Source organism: Staurois parvus, unplaced genomic scaffold (genome assembly GCF_062004578.1).
Source record: "Staurois parvus isolate SC_StPar_1 unplaced genomic scaffold, SC_StPar_1.0 ptg000735l, whole genome shotgun sequence".
Taxonomy (NCBI): domain Eukaryota; kingdom Metazoa; phylum Chordata; class Amphibia; order Anura; family Ranidae; genus Staurois; species Staurois parvus.
The window spans coordinates 1,886,168-1,910,400 of NW_028318531.1; the positions used below are offsets into that span (position 1 = coordinate 1,886,168).

At 42.0% G+C, this 24,233-nt stretch overlaps 1 protein-coding gene and 1 long non-coding RNA gene across 6 annotated transcripts in view; one reads left to right on the forward strand and one right to left on the reverse strand.

Annotated features, from left to right (window-relative positions):
- Positions 1–17,226, forward strand: part of THSD7B (thrombospondin type 1 domain containing 7B) — an 805,377-nt gene extending 788,151 nt beyond the window's left edge. For 3 of the 4 annotated variants that reach the window (XM_089654060.1, XM_089654057.1, XM_089654058.1), the window contains 3 exons: positions 4,009–4,198; positions 9,567–9,654; positions 16,381–17,226. In XM_089654060.1, the coding sequence (XP_089510186.1) occupies positions 4,009–4,198; positions 9,567–9,654; positions 16,381–16,462 (360 nt within the window). In that variant the 3' untranslated portion in view covers positions 16,463–17,226. The remainder of the gene's footprint in view (positions 1–4,008; positions 4,199–9,566; positions 9,655–16,380) is intronic. The other variant, XM_089654059.1, reaches the window with a different exon arrangement.
- The window catches only part of LOC149445238 (uncharacterized), a 144,484-nt gene that overhangs the window by 101,454 nt on the left and 18,797 nt on the right, over positions 1–24,233 (reverse strand). For both annotated transcript variants that reach the window (XR_016306429.1, XR_016306428.1), the window contains exons 2-3: positions 23,237–23,376; positions 18,177–18,283 (exon numbers count right to left, since the gene is read on the reverse strand). This is a non-coding gene — a long non-coding RNA (uncharacterized LOC149445238). The remainder of the gene's footprint in view (positions 1–18,176; positions 18,284–23,236; positions 23,377–24,233) is intronic.

The window sequence follows — 24,233 nt, forward strand, 5'->3', positions numbered from 1 at the left end:
AGCATAGATGATCCAGTGATAGCAGAGAGCCAACACGCCAACAAGCCAGGATGTGCGTCTACAAGACCAGGGTCCACCCTCCTCACTTGTCACCCATGGACATGCGCAACAGGACATGTTTCAAGGTGTCTCAATCCCAGCCTCAGAGGAAAAGGTGGGATATTATTTCTTACGTTTTTAAATACATTTTCTGCATTTGACTTACTACACTATACAGGTTTTGCGCTGTTTACTCTGCTATGCTAGGTTGACTAATGCCAAGTGTCATTCAGGGGGACATCCTGTGAGTGCAGGGCATCATGGACCCACCCCTGAGGTGGTGCCACCACTGTGCCTTGCACTCACAGTGCAGAGAGCAGGGGTGATCTCATCACATCAGCATTGCTCTGCACATCATTGAGGACTCCAACCACTGGTAGGATAGTGGAAGAAGACACTGTGCATCATATGACCAGCATAAAAGGCACTTGGAAAAGGGAGATATAATAAACATAGAAGAAAAAAAAATACTTCCAGGGTGGGAAGTATTCTACACTAGGTTGACTGATGCCAAGTGTTATTCAGGGGACATCCTGTGAGTGCAGGGCATCATGGACCCACCCCTGAGGAGGTGCCACCACTGTTCCTTGCACTCACAGTGCAACAGTGCAGAGAGCGGAGGTGATGTTATCACACCAGCATTGCTCTGCACATCATTGAGGGCTCCAACCACTGGGAGAATTTCTAAAGAGGAAGAAGACCCTGTGCATCATATGACCAGTCTAAAGGCACTTGGAAAAGGGAGATATAATAAAGAAGAAAAAAAAAATACTTCCAGGGTGGGAAGTATTCTACACTAGGTTGACTGGTGCGAAGTCTTATTCAGGGGACATCATGTGAGTGCAGGGCATCATGGACCCACCCCTGAGGAAGTGCCACCACTGTTCCTTGCACTCAAAGTGCAGAGAGCGGAGGTGATATCATCACACCAGCATTGCTCTGCACATCATTGAGGGCTCCAACCACTGGGAGGATATTTGAAGAGCAAGAAGACCCAGTGCATCATATGACCAGCCTAAAGGCACTTGGAAAAGGGAGATATAATAAACATAGAAGAAAAAAAAACAACTTCCAGGGTGGGAGACTCGGAGTTGGGGTAACTGCCATTTCTTAAAGAAAACATGTACTGAGAGAAACATACCGTGACAAAAATGTTGCGCTGTAAATAAATAAGTGAATAATTAGAAAATAATAAATATTGAAATGAACATGATATATCCTAACGTGTTTGGAGATTACATTTCTTTTCCTTCAGATGTAAAGAGTGCTCCCTTGTCCTCTGTGATGACCTCAGGGTGAATAACTCTACGAGTTCACTATATGAACCACTGATGTATTTATACATGGAGATCATATCCCCCCCTTATGTATTATACATGGAGATCATATCCCCCCCTTATGTATTAAACATGGAGATCATATCCCCCCTTATGTATTATACATGGAGATCATATCACCCCTTATGTATTAAACATGGAGATCATATCCCCCCTTATGTATTATACATGGAGATCATATCCCCCCCTTATGTATTAAACATGGAGATCATATCCCCCCTTATGTATTATACATGGAGATCATATCACCCCTTATGTATACATGGAGATCATATCCCCCCTTATGTATTATACATGGAGATCATATCCCCCCTAATGTATTATACATGGTGATCATATCCCCCTTATGTATTATATATGGAGATCATATCCCCCCCTTATGTATTATACATGGAGATCATATCCCCCCTTATGTATTATACATGGAGATCATATCCCCCCTTATGTATTATACATGGAGATCATATCCCCCCTTATGTATTATACATGGAGATCATATCCCCCCTTATGTATTATACATGGAGATCATATCCCCCTTATGTATTATACATGGAGATCGTATCCCCCCCTTATGTATTATACATGGAGATCGTATCCCCCCTTATGTATTATACATGGAGATCGTATCCCCCCTTATGTATTATACATGGAGATCATATCCCCCCTTATGTATTATATATGGAGATCATATCCCCCCTTATGTATTATACATGGAGATCGTATCCCCCCTTATGTATTATACATGGAGATCGTATCCCCCCTTATGTATTATACATGGAGATCATATACCCCCTTATGTATTATATATGGTGATCATATCCCCCCTTATGTATTATATGTGGTGATCATATCCCCCCTTATGTATTATACATGGAGAACATATCCCCCCTTATGTATTATACATGGAGATCACATCCCCCTTATGTATTATACATGGAGATCACATCCCCCTTATGTATTATACATGGAGATCACATCCCCCCTTATGTATTATACTTGGAGATCACATCCCCCCTTATGTATTATACATGGAGATCATATCCCCCCTTATGTATTATACATGGAGATCATATCCCCCCTTATGTATTATACATGGAGATCATATCCCCCCTTATGTATTATACATGGTGATCATATCCCCCCTTATGTATTATACATGGAGATCATATCCCCCCTTAATCTCCTCTTCTCAAGAGAGAATAAATTCAGTTCCTCTAATCTTTCCTCATAGCTGATCTCCTCCATGCCTCGTATCAGTTTGGTTGCCCTTCTCTGTACTTTCTCCAGTTCCCCAATGTTCTTTTTGTGAATTGGTGCCCAAAACTGAACTGCATATTCCAGATGAGGTCTTACTAATGATTTGTACCGGGGAAATGATATCTCTCTCTCTGGAGTCTATACCTCGTTTAATACAAGAGAGGATTTTGCTCGCTTTAGAAACCGCAGCTTGGCATTGCATGCCATTATTAAGCTTGTGATCCACCAGAACTCCAGATCCTTCTCCACCATTGATTCCCCCAGTTGTACCCCCCTAGTATGTATGATGCATGCATATTCTTAGCCCCCAAATGCATAACCTTACATTTATCAATATTAAACCTCATTTGCCACATAGTTGCCTAATTAAGCAGAGCATTGAGGTCAGCTTGTAAGTTGAAGACATCCTGTTATTGCACGGCCAGCTTGGTGTCATCTGCAAAGACTGAAATGGGATTTTGAATCCTAGACCCTATATTGTTTATAAATATATTAAAAATTAAGGGTCCCAGCTGTAGTTGTAATTTTTTACTTTGTAGACCTTGATAAAACTTGATTCATCCAAAATAATAAAAAAAGTTTGATTCCTTTGATATCCTACCTACTCTACAGAAATAAAAGTTGGATTCTGTTGGTTGAAGAAAGAGAAGCTGATGACATCCTGTTACAATTCAACCGCTGTCTTTGTTGTCAGTAGAGGACCTCTTCAATTAAGCAGAAAAGGAAGTCCCATCAGGGCCGGTTTACTGTTGTTCAGACTTTAGAGGGGCCGGCCTGTGGCCAGTGAGAGTAGAAAATGTCCTGGCATCAGTGGGAGTAAACATTGTTCCATTTTTTGTTTTAAGGGGATGAATAGTGCTTCGTCATTGGTGTTAGTTGCAGGAAAAGTGCCCCAATGTTGGTGTTGGTGGAAGGAATAATGCCCCTTCATTGGTGCCCCATTGTTGGTATCAGTGAAGGAATAGTGTCTCATCGTTGGTGTCAGAGCAGGGATTATTGCCCTGCTGTTGGTGTCAGTTGGAGAAATAGTGCCTCAAATCAGTGGAAGGAATAGTGCTTGAAGGGACAGATAAAATTAAGCAAAGAACCACAGTTTGGAGACCACTGATCTAGACCAATAAAGTTGCTAGTGATTGAATCTTAAAGAATTGCAGCCAGCTTCTCTTTCTTCACTATTTGGCTTTCTGGGCTGAGGTTGGGCTCTTCCCTGGCATCTGGTAACCGGTCATTCTGAATGGCGACCTGGCTTTTATGTTTTCAAGCAGCAGACACAACCTTTTTTTGGATTCTGTTGGTTACTAAGAAACACACACAATTCCTCTGCAATAGGTTGTGACTTATCAGCTGATGTTGTCCGTTTTCCCCTCCCCTACAGAGCGGAGTGTGTGGCTGCGAGGACGGGTACACACAAATCATGCGGTCTAGCGGCGTTCTGGACTACTGTGTGAAGGTTCCAGGCAGCGAGTCCAAGAAAGCTGATGTGAAAACTTTCATTGGGAGGAGCAAACCTATTGACTCCAAACTCCCCGAGATCTTCAACTGGTCTTTTCAGTTATTTGACCAAGGCAAGTACAAGAAGATGTATGTTATGTGCTAGTGAGGAAATCACAGGTTGGCCATCCAGCCATCCACAGGCAATCATCCTCTGTGGCTCGGCCACTCCTGCCACTGGGGTGGGAAAAGAGGGGAGTTCTTGATGCCAAAAAGTAATAAAATGTGAGAGAGTTTCCAACCTCCCCCACTCTGTCCAAGACTACGAATGAACAGATTTTCTTTTTTTATTTCATTAAGGGAGTGTAGAGGTTTTTTTGGGAGGGTGTATTTAGGCTAGTTTATTCATTTTTTTTGTGTATTTGATTGTGGACAGCCACTTTACATATTTAATTTTACATTTTGTTCACTTTTTTTGGTTTGCCATCTTTCTTTTCTGTGGAAATATGTTGTAAAGAGGGGCCCCTTTAAAGCACCTGCACATGTAACCTTCAGAGGCTAGCTAAATTCTATTGCACCAAAAAAGCAACAAAACCACCTTTCTTCCCAAAGTGGACAGGACAAAATATCGCCAAAATCTTCTGATTGTCTCTGAACCTTTAGGGTCCATTTACATCTTTGCATGGTGGTTGACACACTTTTTAACTTTATTTATATAGCTCAAACAGTTTGCGCAGTGCTTTACAATATAAGGGAGACAATACAGCAACAATACAATCGAAGAGTGAGAGGGGGGCCCTGCTCCTTGGAGCTTACAACCCAGTAGGGAGGGGCTGATTGAACAAAAGGTGATAACTATGAAGGATGAACTGATGGAAGAAATAAAAGATTTGGTTATCAGCTGAGGGCAGGATAGGCTTCTTTGAAGAGATGAGTTTTCAGGGATTGCCTAAAAGTGGACACAGTAGGAAATAGCCAGACATATTGGGGTAGGGAGTTACAGAGGATGGGAGAGGCTCTGGAGAATCCTGGAGAAGAGGAGTTGACAAGGGAGCTAGAGAGCAGGAGGTCTTGGGAGGAGGGGAGAGGACGGTTTGGGTGATATTTAGAGACAAGATTGGTGATGTAGCAAAGTTGTGGATTTTTTTATGTTATTGTTTTTGAATTTTATTCGTTGAGCAATGGGATGGCAGTGGAGGGATTGGCAGAGAGGTATGGCGGACACTGAGCAGTTGGTAAGGTGGATGAGTCTGGCAGCAGCATTCATAATAGACTGAAAAGGGGATAGTCTGCAAAGAGATAGGCCAATGAGGAGGCAGTTACAATAGTCAAGGCGAGAGATAACAAGGGAGTGAGTAAGTTGCTTAGTGGTTTTAACATTTAAAAAGGGCCATGATTTGGAGATGTTACGGAAGTCTATAAGATGTGGACAGTGATTGGATTTGGGGCTGAAAGGATCAGAGTCCAGGATTACACCTAGTACCCTGGCATGAGGGGAGGGAATGATAGTTGTATTACTGATCTTAATGCAAATTACTGTAACTTTATTGCACTGTTGTGCCATTTATTTTTTCAAGACAACACACCTGTTTCAGGTCATGACAATTCACGGTGGTGCGTGAAAAAATTTAGGTCAAGGAAGCATTGGCATCCCAATCATTTCAAAGAGCACACGCAACCCACATTAACCCAGGGGTGTGGAAATTTTTTTAAAAATTACTTGTCCAGGGACTAAATCGGGGCCCCAATCTACTTGTTCCTCATGACAATCTACTTGTCCAGATAAAAAAAAAAAAGAAAAATTAACCGAAACGTAGTTAAATTGGAGGTGATTTTAGGAATGTCTGGGGCTTTTAACCACTTCCTGTCCGGACACTTTTACCCCCTTCCTGTCCAGGGCAATTTTCAGCTTTCAGCGCTATCACACCTTGAATGACAATTGCGCGGTCATGCAATGAATTTTTTACCATTTTTTTGAGACAGATAAAGCTTTATTTTGGTGGTATTTATTCACCGCTGGGATTTTTATTTTTTTTGCTATGTAAATGAAAAAGTCCAAAAATTTTGAAAAAAAGTGTTTTTTTTAATAAAATTTTGCAAATAAATAATATTTCATCATAAATCTTGGCCAAAATTTATTCTGTTATTTTTTTAGTAAAAAAATCCAAATTAGTTTATAACCAAAAATTATAATTTTTAAACATTTTTTTTACATTTTTATTTTATTTTTTTATATTATTATTTTTATTTTTTTTTTTATATACTGTCACCCTAGCAGTACAGTGTCACCATGGTGACACTGTACTACTTGTGGGGGGTGATGAAGATTTTTTTTTTTTTTTTTTTTTACACCCATATAGGATGTAAAAGCAATCATTTCTCTTTCTCTCTGTCTGCATTCTTGCAGTCATTGAAAAGTACTGAGTGAGCTGTGATTGGTCACAGCTTGTCACATGGTACAAGGTTGTTGTGAATAGCCCTGTACCATGTGATCTCTGTGATCATTCACAGATTTCACACGTAGTAAGCAATGATGTCACAAGTGAAATCTTGCTTACTACTTTGCATGTGATCACTGATTGGCCAATCAGTGGTCACATGATGGGGACCTCGTACAGAGGTCCCATCCGACGATTGGTGTTTCACTGTGTCCGGAGGACACAGCGGGCACCGAATCGTGGTGCTGTGCGCTCCCAGGGAGCGCGCACAGCTAGAAAAGGCGGGTGCTGTTTTTATGAACGGCAACCCGCCCCCGGAGTGCCACCGTCCTGCCATTTATAAACAGCAGGCGGACGGCAAGTGGTGAAAAACAAGAGGCTTTATGGCGACTTCAACGTGTAATATTTTTAACATTGCGCTGTTTATCTCCTCCTCCCCTCCCTGCCTGTCTCCAGCACCGCATCCAGGCACTAGCAGGAAGGAGAGAGACCTTGCAGTGAAATGAGCACCGATTGGCTGCTCGTCAGGAAAGGGTGGGTCAGGGCTTATACTTTATCCCTTTCGCTGCCAGAGCTATTTTTGCGTTTTCTCTGCCAGAGCCGTTTTTGCGTTTTTTGCACACGTTTAAAAAATCATTTTAAGCCTGAAGATCACATAAAAAACCCCCAAAACATTATATATTTTCTGAAAGCAGAGACCCTAGAGAATAAAATATTGGTAGTTCCAATTTTGTATGTCGCATGATATTAGTGCAAAATTTCAGCAAAATATACAAGTAAGTTAATTTTAGGGCACAAAAAAAGCAATAAATTACTCACTTTTTTTTCTAAAATATAAAAGATGAGGTTGCAGCGAGAAAATAAATATTCAACTTGTCAAACCTTAAATTTGTGCACGCTCGTGAAATGGCAACGAACTTCAGTACCCTACATTTTCTATAGGTTGACACTTTTAAAGTTCCTTATAGGCCACCAGTTTAGCATTACAGAGGAGGTTTGGTGCTAGATTTATTGCTCTCATTCTGGCGTGCGTGGAGATATGTAACGTGTGTATCGCAATCGACGGTTTCATGCGTAGGCACCTCAGCGTGTGCTTTTATGTTTGTATGTGCATATATGTGAGGGTGGGGGCCTCAATATTTTTTTTGGGGGGGTGGATAGTATGTACTTGGGTGTAACTTTAATTCTTTGCAATTAAAAAAAAAAAAAAAAAAAAACCTGGCCCAAATAGTTAAAGAAAATAATTTTTTTTTAATTCAGCTGTATATTTCTTGCTATTACCATAACCTACCACCAAAGAACAACCCAAAATAAATTCTTCTGCTCCTGATGATTGCAGCGATACCACATATGTGTATGTTAGTTGTTCTTTGTACTTGTAGTAGGGCTCAGAAACAATAGTTCACATTTTGCTTTTTTTTATATCCTACCTAAAACACACTAACACTAATTTAAAAAATGCTTTAAAAAAAAAAAAAAAAAAAAATACCCAAAATATACTGACCCTGGCCTTTGACACTAATACTAAACTTGGCACTGACCTAGATCATACCTTTATCTAGCAATTTCTTTCTTCTTATATATATATATATATATATATATAATTTTTTTTTTTTTTATTTACACACTTTTCCTTTCCTGCAGGGAATGAAAGATACAATGGGGTTGATTTACTCAAGGCAAATAGACTGCGCACTTTGCAAAGTGCAGTTGCACTGTTTCATCATCCAATTAAGTGCAAGCAAAAATTCTGTTTTTTTAATATTCCTTGCAAGTGATTGGGTATTATTTGCAAAGTGAAGCTTCACTTCATTTACTAAACTCTGGAACAACTGTACTTTGCAAAGTGCACAGTCTATGTGCCTTTAGTAAATCAACTCCAATGCATCTGTCTCTCCATTCAGAAGAAAAATAAACACAGGGGTGGGCTGCACAGTGACTAATCACTTTGATGGCCAATCAGAGGCTATCACAGCAATCAGGTGACCCAGAACTGGAAGTTCCGGGCCCCCGATCATTAGTAGAACACCTGTGGAGCCCAGTCTCTGTTTTGAATGCACAAAAACAGGTATGCAGATATATGGCCCCATTGATAAAGGCCAACTTCACTTAGGCCGCATATCTGCATACAGTCGGTGGGAGGAGGTTAAGGTGCACTGCCAGCTCATTCAGATGGAAAATCAGTTCATAATGTAAATGTGCCCTTATGGTTAAGGCCAATATCAATATTACTATCCCATGGAAGTTTTGCACAAGCTATTTCTCACTCAGTTTTTGTATAAAACAGGGGCGGATTGACAACTCATGGGGCCCCCGGGCAATAGGGGATCATGGGGCCCCTGTGTCCTTGCCCAAACTCAAAAAAGCCTATGAAAAAGGTACCAGGGGCATCTCATGGGGCCTCCTACTGACCCTGGGCCCTCGGGCAGTGCCCGAATTTCCAAATGGTCAGTCCGCCCCGATCAGGATATATATGCACTGGCCACTTTATCAGGTACACCTGTTCAATTGCTTGGTGACACAAATTGCTAATCAGCCAATCACATGGCAGCAACTCAATGCATTTGGGCAACTAGACGTGGTGAAGATGACTTGCTGCAGCTCAAATCGAGCATCAGAATGGTGAAGAAAAGGGATTTAAGTCACCTTGAACATGGCATGCTTGTTGGTGCCAGAAGGACTGGTTTAAGTATTTCAAAAACTGCTGATCTACTGGGATTTTCACGCACAACCATCTCTAGGGTTTACAGAGAATGGTCCGAAAAAGAGAAAATATCCATTGAGAAGCGATCGTGTGGACGAAAATGCCTTGTTGATGTCAGGTCAGAGGAGAATGGGCAGACTGGTTTGAGATTAGAGAACGGCAACAGTAACTCATGTCAATATGAACCAAAATCTCTGAGGAATGTTTCCAACACCTTGTTGTGTCTATGCCATGAAGAATGAAGGCCGTTCTGAAGGCAAAAGGGGGTCCAACCCATTAACAGCAAGGTGTACCTAATAAAGTGGCTGGTGAGTGTACAATGCATTTGCCTGGTTGATATGATTTGTTTTCTCTTTACAGATGGCCGGTTGAGTCTTTGGGTCTACGTTATGTGTGCAGGGAGTTTTCTTATCCTGGTTATCCTAATCATCATCTCTTACCTGGTCTGGTAAGTACTAACATTCCAGGTGACAACAGCCAAAATTACAGATATTGTCATTTGACTCAGGTGGAGTTCATTCTCTAGAAGATAAATGAAGGCACGTGCGTACTAAGGCTCCATGCACACTAGCTCAAAAAATGCTAGAAAAAACCGTGGGATGAAAAATGCTGATAATAGCATTTTTGTACCGGCTTCTAGTAGCAGATTTAGCCCTGGTTCACACTAATGCGGTGCGGAATTTGCAGCGCTTTCAGTGCGAATTCCGCACCGCATCACAATCGCACCCCGTTCATACGAACTGATGCGGGTGTGTAGGTTAAGTTAACAACACCCCGACATCAGTCTGCAAAACGCAGTGTTATATGCAGAATCGGATCGCATAGATGCGAATACCTATGTGGTCCAATTCTAGTGTGAACCAAAAAAAGAGTCCTGCATGTTTTTGGTGCAGTGCATATAGAGCAGGGGTGGGCAAACTTTTTGACTTGAGGGCCGCAATGGGTTCATATATTGGACCCGGGGGCCGGACCAAGAGTAGATGAATGATGTGTATGTGTCATCCATAGTAAGTATAGTAATATTCCCCCATAGTAAGCATAGTAATTAATCCCCCATATAGTAATTCATCCCCCATAGTAATTAATCCCCCATATAGTAATTAATCCCCCATATAGTAATTAATCCCCCATATAGTAATTCATCCCCCATATAGTAATTCATCCCCCATATAGTAATTCATCCCCCATATAGTAATTCATCCCCCATATAGTAATTCATCCCCCATAGTAATTCATCCCCCATATAGTAATTCATCCCCCATAGTAATTCATCCCCCATATAGTAATTCATCCCCCATATAGTAATTCATCCCCCATATAGTAATTGATCCCCCATAGTAATTCATCCCCCCTATAGTAATTCATTCCCCATATTAATTCATCCCCCATATTAATTCATCCCTTATAGTAATTCATCCCCCATATAGTAATTGATCCCCCATAGTAATTCATCCCCCCTATAGTAATTCATCCCCTATATTAATTCATCCCCCATATAGTAATTCATTCCTCATATTAATTCATCCCTCATATAGTATTTCATCCCCCACAGTACTATTCCCCCCCAAGTAGTAAGCCAAGTCCCCCCTGTGTCAATTCACTTACCTTTTCTCCGCGCGTTCCTCTCGCCGTGTTCCCGCGCCGTTCCGGTCTTCAGGGCGGACTGTGAGAGGAGCCTAGCTCCCCTCCCCTCACGTTCGTCACGCTGCCCCGCCTACACACATCCTGACAGCCACATCCGCGGGCCGGATTAAAAGGTCCGCCGGGCCGTAGTTTGCCCATTGCTGATATAGAGTGTATGGTTCTAATCGCACCGCATACAAATCGCATGATTTGTACAGGAATGCGATGTGGGTCCTGTGCGAATCACATGGGATTTATAGCACCACTGTAGTGTGAACCTAGGCTGAGTAACATTTAGGAACGTTAGCATTTTCTTAGCGCATTTACAGTACATGATGGGAAAAAAGGCTAGAAAAAAGCTGTTAGGAGTGCTTTAGTAGCATTAAACGTTTTTTTTTCTGCTGGGAAAACGCTACCAAGAACTCTACAAAAAAATTTTTGCTCCTAAGGCTCCATACACACTAGCGTTTTCTTTTTAAGCTCGAAAAATGCTGGATAAAAAATGCTGGTAATAGTTTTTTTTGTAGCGTTCCAAAGCATTTAAGAGTGTTAGCATTTAATTAGCGGTTTTACAGTACATGACGGGGGAAAAAAGGCTAGAAAAAAGCTGTTTCGAGTGTTTTAGTAGTTTTCTGCTGGAAAAATGCTCCAAAAAACTCTACCTCCTAGTTGCTGAAGCTCAAAAAAATGCTAATAGCCTAAAGCATGGGTGTCAAACTGGCGGCCCTCCAACTGTTGCCAAACTACAAGTCCCATGAGGCATTGCAAGGCTGAAAGTTACAAGCATGACTCCCAAGGCAGAGGCATGATGGGACTTGTACTTTCGCAACAGCTGGAGGGCCGCCAATTTGACACCCCTGACCTAAAGTACTGTGCATGGACACATAGGAGAACACTATTTAGTTTCTAGGAGCTTGCAAAATACGCTAGCGTGCATGGAGCCTCAAGGTTGTAGCTCCTGAAGCTTGAAAAACTCTTCTAGCATAGAACAGTGTGCATGGACACACAGGGGTTGATTTACTAAAAGCAAATAGACTGTGCACTTTGCAAGAGCAGTTCCTCCAGAGCTTGGTCAATGAGCAGAAGCTCTGCTGACTTCCATCACCCAGTCATGTGCAAGCAAATGTGCTTTTGTTTCTAATTTTCCTTGCCCGTGATTGGGTATTCCTTGCAAAGTGCAACTTCACTTTGTATGGTGCGTAGCCTATCTGCCTTTAGTAAATCAACCCCATGGGACAGGGCTTCAAATTTCAAGTCCTGAGCTACTAGCCAGGCCGTAGAGTTATTCGCCGCCAACAAACACACACAAACAGAGACACCTGTACATACACACAGACATGTACATACACATACACACACAGAAACCTGTACACACACGCATAGAGACACATGTACACACACACAGACACATGTATACGCACGCAGGCACGTACAGACACGCATACACACGAACATACATGTACATACACGCAGACACATGTACAGATACACAAATGTACATACACACGGACACATGCACATGCATACACAGACACACACAAACACACGTACACACACCCCATAAAAAGTTGCAGTACTTCGTTGTTCACTCAAAGATCCAGGTACTGCACTCTAGGGGGAGGCAGAGAGCACAGCACGCACTCCTGCCTTTGCTTTCACTGCGCTCAGCTATTGAGCAGTCTGACGGCTCCCAGTGCCAATGACAGACCCCGCCTGAGCTCCGAGCCTGCTCAGCAAGACGGCCCTGGGGGACACACTCCCCCCCCACCCACCATAATTTCCACTCGCCATTGGCGAGCAGGCGAGTGGAAATTTCAAGCCCTGCCACAGGATAACACTATGAGCTTCTAGGAGCAGAAAACAAAATCCTCACAATAGCTTCTAGGAGCTTAAATAATTAAGTGTGCATGAAGCCAAAAAGAATTGTTTATTTTTGCCTATCTCGGGCTATAATTCTCTTTGTTTAGTTTTTGATAGAGTAAGGAAAAGTTCAGATGTCAGGTTTTTATTTCTGTGAGTCCATTGAGGTGATTTTCTCTTGCTTCCTGTTCTAGAAGTATGATTGTCACCAGGACAGAAAGGCATTGACAGCAATAAAACCAGGAAAAAGACATGGACAGGTGAAACCCAGCTTTTACTATAAGGCTAGGTTCCCACTATTGCAGGTGGTTGCATGAGATAGCATAATGGTCAGGTGCCAGTGTGACAGCCAGGTGAGTGATAAGGATGAGGATGACAGTGACTCATGTCAGTGATAAGGATGACAGTAAATATTATAATAATTATAACATTAATAATTTCCCTTTGGGATTAATAAAGTATTCTGAATCACAGCTGTTCCCACACCCGCAGCCAAAACGTGCTGCTCTGAAGAGACGCACAGGGCTGATATTCATTCTTAACAGGGATGTGCAATTTGTATTGCCCGACGCCCGGGGCATGCAGTTCCAGGCACTGGGCAGGCAGTTTTTGTTTCCATTTAGCCCTGCTGCAGGCAAGCAGCAGGGCTTACTTATTAGGTGGAAGCATTCGGGCAGCTACGGTGGCACCTGAATGCTTCCACACACTTCACTAAGTTGGCAACCTCATCTTTTATATTTTACCACAAAATCGGCCTTTTTTTGTGCCCTAAAATTAACTTAAGTGTGTTTTTTACTTAAAGCGGAATTCCACCCAAATGGGGAAGTTCTGCTTTAAAGATTGGTCCCCTGCTCGCCATTAAGGATTGGCACCTTTGGGGAGCGGGGGTGGGGACGGGTACCCGAATTTGACAAGTACCCGCTCGCTCCCACTGCGATCGCATAGGAGATTGAAAACGAAAGTTGTCCTCCTACCCTCCCTCGTAACAGGTCCAGAAAGATGATGGGGCCATTCAGAAAGCGCAGCGCTTCTCGCGCATGCACAGCGGGTACACGGCTGTGAAGCCACAAGGTGTGTCACAGCCGGGTGCCTACACTGAAGATGCCGGTGCCTGGAATACAGGACGGCCAGTGAAACGGGTTGCAGGGAGGACACCGCGGGATCGTGGGACAGGTAAGTGGCTGTTTTCTAACAGTCAGCAGCTACAGTTTTTGTAGCTGCTGACTTTTATTTTTTTACAGAGTGAGTGGAACTCCGCTTTAAGTTTTGCGTTTCCTAGACCCTTACAGTAATATCGTGTGGCATAAAAAATTGGAACTTCCTCTATTTTATTCTCTAGGGTCTCTACTTTCAGAAAATATATAATGTTTGGGGGGTTTTGTGTCTTCAAGCCTAAATTTTTTAACCTTCTGCAAAAAACGCAAAAATGGCTCTGGCAGCGAAAGGGATAAAGGGTAAGGCCGACACTCCCCTTTCCTGACGAGCAGCCAATCAGTGCTCATTATACTGCAAGGCATCTCCCCTCCCTGCTAGTCCCTGGGTGCAGTGTTGGAGACAGGCATGGGGAAGAGGTGGTAAACAGAACAATATTAAAAATATTAATTGTTTAGGTCACAATAAAGCCCCTTTTTTGTTTTTAAAAGCCCCAGACATTCTTAAAAGCACCTCAGATTTAAAGCCGGCCATACACGGGTCGAATTCTGAAAGAAATTTCTTTAGAAAATCTTTTCTAATAATTGCCTTTTGAATTTCGCACCATTAGTGCGCCACAACAATGGCCAATTTTCAAGCGACCATTGAATTTGAGTGATCGGGCATGTTGGAAATTTTTGGAAAAACAAACAAATTTCTAATCAATGATCGAAGAATCGTGCAAGAAATCTAATTGTAAAAGAAATGAGCCTGAGCTGTGACATTAAAGGCTTGGTTGGTCGAATTTCTAAATCAATGGTGGCACCTTAGGGTTACAAAACGCACAAAATTTCTGATTTTCTAAAGAAAATTCATTCGGAATTCGACCCATATATGGCCTGTATTAATATGGTTAAATTTTTTTTTTTTTAATCTGGACAAGTAGATTACCATGAATGGCGATGAGACTGGGACACAGATTTACTCCCTGGGCAAGTCATTTTTTCTAAAATTTCCACATCCCTGCTCAATAGCACCACCAGGCATCTAAAACCACAGCGTGCGCAGAAACCGCATGGTGCAGGGAAATCGCATGGTGCAAAACACACCTTGTAATTTCCTGGCCTCTGCGGTTGAAAAATGCTGCAGGAACCTTTTTCCTACGTGAAACGAAGGCACAGCAGCCCGCCCATTCAAATGAATTGGCTGCAAAGAGAGAGGCACAAACCTGTATTAGTGTAAACCTAGCCTAAAAGTGTTTTTGTTTTTATCTGTGGGAAAAAGTTTACACCACACAGATGGCAATAAAAACCTGAGATTGGCTCCAACCCTTCTATGTCCTGGTTTTATCTGGAGCTGGGCCTTAAAGTGATCATAAGCCAATACATGTGAGTGGGCTGCTCTACCCGTGCTTCATGCAAGGAAAAGGTGCATGCAGGGGTGTATTTACCACAAGGCAAACAAGGCACTTGCCTGGGGCGGCATTTTTCAGGGGGGGCAGCGACATTTTTCAGGGGGGGCAGCGCCGCCCCCCAAAGGAAGGGATGAAAGAAGGGACACATGCAGCATGTGGACCAGGTGGGATCTGAGTATAGGCAGCAGGCTATTTGATGGTAGGGCCTGACTCCTGTTCCCGGGGATGTCCGGAGCTGTGAAGGTGAGTGTCTTCTCTCTCGCAGGGTCGGGGGGGGGGGGGGGCGTTGCCAGTGTATGGGGGTAAGTGTCTTGCAGGAGAAAAGCAATGCGGCTGCAGGTGGTTGCAGATGCCAGAACAGGTGTGATTCCTGCATCCACAACCATCCAAAGGCCGCAGTCATAATGTGAACTACTGTAGTGATGGGAAAGTGAAAAACCCAAATACTCCTGCACTTAGGGATGGACTCTGTCATAGGGATCACACAACGAATGTCTTGGAATATGCACGCCTTGCTGCCCTCAAAGAACCGGGGAGTCCAAAATTACTAATAGAGAAAAACAAAACAGAGGGCACACCGGCCTTGTGCATTACCTTTCAAAGTATGTTTATTACATTTAAAAGAAGGTATTCTACTCACAAAAGTACATGAATATAAGATCATATGAGACTGCTCTGTCCAATTCGCACTGCGTTTCTGAATGGTGATGAGAATGATAGACATCCAAAATGGCTGACGCCATGAGGAAGAGGCCAGTCCTCGAAACGCGTCAGCCATTTTGGATGTCCATCATTCTCATCACCATTCAGAAACGCAGTGCGAATTGGACAGAGCGGCCTCATATGATGTGCTTATATTCATGTACTTTTGTGAGAATACCTTCTTTTTAAATGTAATAAACATACTTTGAAAGGTAATGCACAAGGCCGGTGCGCCCTCTGTTTTGTTTTTCTCTATTAATAATGTGAACTAGGCCTCACTGAGTGAGATGGTTGGTAAGGCCGGAGGTGCGCAATAGGTACTCTTGTTTTTACCATTTCCCTGTCCTTGTATCTTAACCAACATTTGTCACTTTCTTCATGTCCTCCTCAAGTCACATAACCAAGCTGAGTTCCTGTTTTCCTCTCTCAATTTTTGCCATACAGCAGAAAGCCAAAAGTACCAAAAAGTCCATTTCCTCAACAGAAGCCTCTCACCTTGGCGTACGATGGAGATTTTGACATGTAATTCGAAGCTACAACTCAGAATTTGACGAAAATCAGCTGCCTTAACCTCTCTTCAGTACAAAATTGACCTCTCCCTGAATTTCTACCAGGAGAATAAAACCACCACTGGCGTTCTTTTACCGAAGATTAAACTTTCATTGATGGCCCAACCTTTACCTCTTCTGTAGCCCGATCTCCCAGAGCTCATGTCAGTTCTTCAAAGCAGAGCTTGTGCTGCGGGCAGTTATCACATTATGAAAGTTGTTTCCAGGTACGGATGGAATTTCTTGGGGCTGAAATCGTATTTAATCCATGCGCATATACTGTATCTCATGGAATGCGTCAAGTAACCCACCCGGTTTTAATCGACATGTAATCTGTTGTGGATTTCAGACTTCAGAGATCTTTTACCGCATCCTGATTCATCGTCTCATTGGACAATACCCCCCCCAGACTTCAGCTTGATGAACAATTGGTGGGGAGTGGACAGTAAAAATAATTTCTCGTTTCTGTGTAAGTGATAATAGTGGGCGTGGCTTCCCGAAACAGGATCAGAAGGCGGTTCTGTGAAGTTGTATATTTTCTTGTATATTTGAACTGTTACCACATTTTAACACCTGCAGAATCTGTTTTTTCTACATAAAATTTTGTGATATATTTATAACCCAACTTTTGTATCTAATGTACAAATAGGTCACATCAATTCACCTTTACCAGTGAAGCCTTCCGCTAACTACGCATAAAAGAATGAAACTATTATTGCCAATAAAAGTGGGAAATGTTGAAGTGGCTTTTGTCTCTTCTTGCTTTTCCTTCCTTTGCAGCAGTGGGAGAAGTTTTAAAGTATATGTTGAGACATAAAAAAAATGTTTTTCTATAGATATGTAGGAAAAATTTACTTTTCATTTTGGATAGAGTAATGCAGGCCATACATGGTTCGAATTCTGAACGATTTTCATACGAAAATCAGACCTAAGAATAATCGGACAATTTTCGCTCTGTTAGCGGGGCAATGGCATCGGCCGATTTTTGTGGTTCCTCCCCATTTCATTTATAGGGCATGCTGGAAAATTTGTGAAAAACTACCGATTTTCAAAATCATTGGTGGCACCATCGGATTACAGAACGAATGACGTTTCGATTTTCGGATGAAAAATCGTTTGGAAATCGAACCATGTATGGCCTGCATAAGGAAAGGTTATAACTAGTGGTGCATCGAAATTAAAATTCTGAACCGAAATCAAAAATTCAGGATGCACTTGGCCGAAAACAGAAATGGACAATTTTATTGAACAAAATATATTTTTTTATATATAATTGTATTATACAGTATCTTGAAAAAGTATTCATATCCCTTGAAATTTTCCACATTTTAGAACCAAAAAAATAAATGTATATGTAATATGAAGTACCGTCATGTAAATATGAAACAGCAAGACTGTGAAAGTGACATAAAAATTACTTTTGGACAAGTTTTCTTGGCAATAACATAATATATCTACTCATTACATACATCTTCCTGCAGAGAGTGGCAATGGATAAACCAGCCTATCTGAGAGATACTGGACACGTGATTAAGCTGCTAAAAGATATACCTTGGACCACTGGTGGTCTGCAAGAAAATTTTGGTGGTCCTCAGAAAAATCTTAACATTATTTGCATTTTTTATGTTTTATTGATAATAAAACAAAAATAATATTCTAAGAAATTCTTATATTCTGAATGACAATTTTTACCTTTATATTTTAAACGAGAGGCGCAGCTTGACATCAGGGTAGTCTTAAGTTGTATGAGGCAACCATTGCCGAGCCGTACTCTTCAGTATTGTCGGTACCGGTCTTGGCTTGAAATAAAAACAGATCTCCGTCTTGCAGTAACGTCATTGGAGCCAAAAATCCATAAACTTATTTCAAACAAGCAGGAGCAAATATCACACTAAAAATATGTAATACTTAAATAAGCTTCAATTATTTTGCAATAATTAAATTAACTTGAATCATTTTGTTACAATTAAACAACCTTTAAAGTTTTTTTTATGATTAACCACTTCCTGTCCAGATGGGAGCAGTGCAGGAGCGGGCTTTCATTCATAAACGGAACGCTGATCGCTGTACGGGACCTCTGTGTGAGGTCCCGATCATGTGATCACTGATTGGCCAATCGGTGATCACATGAATAGTAGTAAGCAAGATGTCACTTCTGACATCATTGCTTACTACGTGTGAAATCTGTGAATGATCACAGAGATCACATGGTACACGGCTATTCACAACAGCCTTGTACCATGTGACAAGCTGTGACCAATCACAGCTCACACAGTATTTTTCAATGGCTGCAAGAAAGCAGGCAGAGAGGAGGAGAAATGATTGCTTTTACAGCCTTTATGTGTGTAAAAGCAATCAGTGGTGACACTGTACTGCTAGGGTGACAGTATGTTAAAAAAAACAAATAATAATATAAAAAAATAAAATGTAAACTTTTTTTTTTTAAATTATAATTTTGGTTATAAACTAATTTGTGTTTTTTTTTTTTACCTAAAAAGATAACCAAATAAATTTTGGCCAAGATTTATGAAGAAAGATTATTTATTTGCAAAATTTTATAAGAAAAATAATTTTTTTCAACATTTTTGGACATTTTCATTTATATAGAAAAAAAAATAAAAATCCCAGTGGTGAATAAATGTCACCAAAATAAAGTTTTATCTGTCTAAAAAAATGCTAAAAAATTCATATGGGTACAGTGTTGCATGACCGTGCAATTGTCACTCAAAGTGTGATAGCACTGAAAGCTGAAAATTGGCCTGGACTAGAAAGGGGTAAAAGTGTCCGGACTGGAAGTGGTTAAATAAGCATTAATAAAATGGATGTTCTCTGATCATTATTTTACAAATGTATTTATATTTTTAAAAAATTCATATTAGTGGTCCGTGGGATTTAAAATTATAAATTTAGTGGTCCTTGAGGTCTGAAAGGTTGGCGACCGCTGCCTTGGAATGATGAATATATAAAGGCAACAATAGACATGAATGTGTTGTACACAAGTATAAGACAAAAAGACGCAAAAGAAGCCTAAAAGTGTGGATTAAATGAGGATAGGGAACTGAAAGAGGAGCAGAAAAAGTATGTTTTAGAATTCCTGGACTTGGCAAAGAAGAACAACTTCTTCTGGTACAAGGATATACACTATTTACAAACAAGGGGCATGGCTATGGGGGCTACATATGCCCCCAGTGTTGTGAACCTGTTGATGGCAAAATGGGAAGCAGAAGAAATATATGGGAAGAACTAGTCTCTTACAGCCGCTTTCTAGATGATATTATTGCAGTTTGGAAAGGGAGTTAAAATACATTAAGGCAATTCATGGAGGAAATCAATAGTAATGCATATGGTATCACATTTTTGGGAGTAAAAATGAAATAAACATCCTAGACCTCACTATATATGCATCTAATAAAAGATTATATACAAAAACATTTTTTAAAGAGACAGATTGGAACAGTTTCCTACCTACCCATAGTTGTCACCACCCAAAATGAGTTAGTAATGTCCCTAAGGGACAAATGATTAGAATGCAATCTGGATGAGGATTACATTTCGTAATGGATTGGTTTAAGAAACAAAGATACAAGGAGAAACAATTAATTCAAAGAGAAGTAGCAGGGATGAATAGAAAGGAACTACTAAACAAAAAACAGAGAACATGGAAAAATAACATGAAAAATAACATGAAGTTTGAATTTGTAACAGATTTTAATAAGGACTATAGAAAATTGGAGATACGTAAATATTGGCCAATCCTTTTGAAGGATAAGATATTGGGAAAAGAACTACCCAAAAAATCTAATTTAATTTAAAGGAGGGCCAAATCTTTAACCTCCCTGGTGGTATTCCCCAGTGTAGCTCGGGGTAAAGTTTCAGTACCACAAGCGGTAACCCCGAGCAACACTCAGGCTTACCATGCGGCGCTGCTCCACGATCCCTCGGTCACTTACCTTGTCCTGCGCTCCTGCGATGTCCATCCTGCAGTGTCCCCTGCAATGTAATCCGACGGATGCCAGAATCTGTCATCTGGGTTCCGTCCCCTGTGAGCGTCGGGACGTACGGGAGACGAAACAGCGGGAAATTTTAAAATTACAAAAAATGACATTCACTAAAATCTAATAGTAAGGAAGGTGAAAAACAATGTCCTCAATGGGACAGCAATAAAAACCTTGCGTCTGAGATTGAAGTGCACACACCACAAATGAATATTCCAGATACAATTTTATTCCAATGTAAAGTCAGAAGTCAAGTAGAAGATCAAAATAGGAGGCCAACGTGTTTCGGGTGTCCAAACTCGCTACCTTCATCAAGGCTTAAAGATCGGAAACAATGTATATGGATGTAATGGAGAGGGCAGTGTTAATGATATATTGACCATTATTATTTCAGAACCAAGACTTGTCAGAAAATGATTTGGTTGCCATATGTGTAGAAACACCACTGAAATGCGTTGACTTCTTCGTGTGATCTTCTACCTGACCTTACATTGGAATAAAATTGCGTCTGGACTAATAATTTGGTGTGACTCAGATCAACTGTTCTGCACTACGAAGGAGAGAAATTGTGGGAATCCTCTGGGGTTTACAAGCCACCAACCCTGTAACCAGACAAGCAGCGGCAAGAAGAATGCCTGTCAGCCTCATCTCCCTATGCAGTCCTCATGCTGGTGCTTGCATTAGGTACGTGCTGGAAGCCGGAGACAGCTGTCTCTTTGCCAGCAGCAGTGTCGGGCTGCCTGAGCCTGGTAATTGGCGCTCTGTCTGACATCGCAGCTAGCATTACCTAAGACAGGGCTTTAAAAAGCCGCTCGCCCACTCGCCAAATGCGAGGAGAAATTCTTGTGTGGCAAGCGGCGAGCACAGATGATGGATGGAGCTTCTGCACCTGTGCTCTAAGCCTCATTGTGAAGCCGAGTTCTGGTTTCCAACTTCTGGTTTCCGGCTTCTTCGGCACCTCCATTACACTGGCAGCGCCGCTGGGGGGACAGGTGCAGGATAGGTCCGCTCTCCACCGCCGCAGGGGACTCGAGGAGAGGTCCGCTCTCCCCCGCTGCGGGGGACATGAGGAGAGGCCCGCTCTCCACCGCCTTGGGGGATCACTATAGAGAAACCACTGCACTGCCCTCACACAGATCTCAGTGGCCTTAGTATACTGCAGTATACCTCTGAGCATAGGGCTACAAAATAAACTGTAAGACACTTGTTATCAGGGGCGGACTGACCATTTGGAAACCCAGGCACTGCCCGAGGGCCCGGGATCAGTAGGGGGCCCCATGAGATGCCCCTGGTACCTTTTTCATAGGCTTTTTTGAGTTTGGGCAAGGCCGCAGGGGCCCCATGATCCCCTACTGCCCGGGGGCCCCATGGGTTGTCAGTCCGACCCTGCTTGTTATTTACTTGATTTTCTTTGTATAATTTTCTGCTAAATTACAACTGGACTTTAATAAATGAATAATAAAAATATAAAAGTATTATACAAAAATCAGTTTAAGGAGAAACTGCAATAATAACTGAAAATATGTGCTCACTAACAAAAATCATATCGTCATGTTAAAAAAAGTCTCTTTTTAAAGATGCAGGAGATAAAACAAAAAAAATACAAAATGTACAGGTTTAAAGCTGTAAAACTTTAGCCTAGCACAGCCATCCCGAGCAGTGTGCTTACAGTGAAGCACACACCCCCCACCCCCTACACACAGTTAACCCTTTGATCGCCCCTCACATTAACCCCTTCCTGCCCAGTATCATTAGTACAGTGTCACTGCTGTTTTTTTAGCACTGATCACTGTATTGGTGCCACTGGGGATATCAGTGGCACCAAGTTAGTTCCACCCCAGTGTCAGAATGCCCGCCGCAGTCACGCTATAGTCGCTGATCGCCGCCATTACTAGTAGGAAAAAAAAAATCCCAATGGGCAAACTACAGCCCGCGGGCCGTATACGGCCCGGCGGACCTTTTAATCCGGCCCGCGGAGCTAGGCTCCTCTCACAGTCCGCCCTGAAGACTGGTGTAGTATGAAAATCTGTCTCCTATGAAGATCTGTCCCCCTCGACGTATCTGCGCATGTGCCGGAGATCGCCGATCGGCTGCTAATGCCTGAAACTGGCACATGCGCAGATACGTCGAGGGGGACAGATCCTCATGCTACACCGGAACGGCGAGAGGAACGCGCGGAGCAAAGGTAAGTGAATTGACACAGGGGGGACTTGGGGACTTAATATGGGGGATGAATTAATATGGGGAATGAATTACTATATGGGGGATGAATTACTATAGGGGGGATGAATTACTATATGGGGGATGAATTACTATGGGGGATGAATTACTATATGGGGGATGAATTACTATGGGGGATGAATTACTATATGGGGGATGAATTACTATATGGGGATGAATTACTATGGGGGATGTATTACTATGGGGGGGATGAATTACTATATGGGGGATGAATTACTATATGGGGGATGATCTACTATATGGGGGATGAATTACTATGCTTACTATGGGGGAATATTACTATACTTACTATGGATGACACATACACATCATTCATCTACTCTTGGTCCGGCCCCCGGGTCCAATATATGAACCCATTGCGGCCCTCAAGTCAAAAAGTTTGCCCACCCGAGATAGCCTCTCTCCTAAATTGTCACCCAGCGCTTGTTTTTACTTGATAATATATCTACTCATTACAAGCAAACTGATAAGATACCAGCAGACATCTGTAAATTCCCAAAGCAGAATTTTACATACCTCTACTTTACACGCTGACCACTCTCCAAACCTCCAGACATAGCAGGGGGAAACTGGGCATTGCTTGTGCTGGGTGAGATGTGCTGGACATGGTCTACCATCTCCTTGCATTATGATGCATCAGGAAAGTGTTTGCTGGCCTATAAGATAAATACGATTCTTTGATCAATCCTTCCCATGTGGATGGTGGCTAAGTGTGAAATGTTAGTATGTGTGGACAAACCCCAGGAGCCAGGTGACCAAAACACAGAAATCCAAAAAGTTATTGGAATTACAATAATTCATCCGTTTCTGAAAGTGCATGTTCTCTGGATTGTTATTATACCTTCCGCCTTCTAGTTTTGATTGACCAGCATCTACAATGCCTTGAAAAAGTATTCATACCCCTTGAAATTTTCCACATTTTGTCATGTTACAACCAAAAACATAAATGTATTTTATTGGGATTTGATGTGATAGACCATCACAAAGTGGCACATAATTGTGAAGTGGAAGGAAAATGATAAATGTTTTCAAAATGTTTTACAACTAAATCTGTGAAAAGTGTGGCAGCATTTGTATTCAGCCCCCCGGAGTCAATACTTTGTAGCACCCCCTTTCTCTGCAATTCCAGCTGCAAGTCTTTTTGGGGATGTCTCTACCAGCTTTGCACATCTAGAGAGGGACATTTCTGCCCATTCTTCTTTGCAAAATAGCTCAAGCTCTGTCAGATTGGACGGAGAGCATCTGAGAACAGCAAATTTCAAGTCTTGCCACAGGTTCTCAATTGGATTTAGGTCTGGACTGTGGCTGGGCTATTCAAATACATGAATATGCTTTGATCTAAACCAGGGGTGGGCAACTGTGGCCTTCCAGCTGTTGTAGAACTACGTCCCATGAGGCATTGCAAAACTGACAGTTACAAGCATGACTCCCAAAGGCAGAGGCATGATGGGACTTTAGTTCACCAACAGCAGGAGGGCCACATTTTCCCACCCGATCTAAACCATTCCATTGT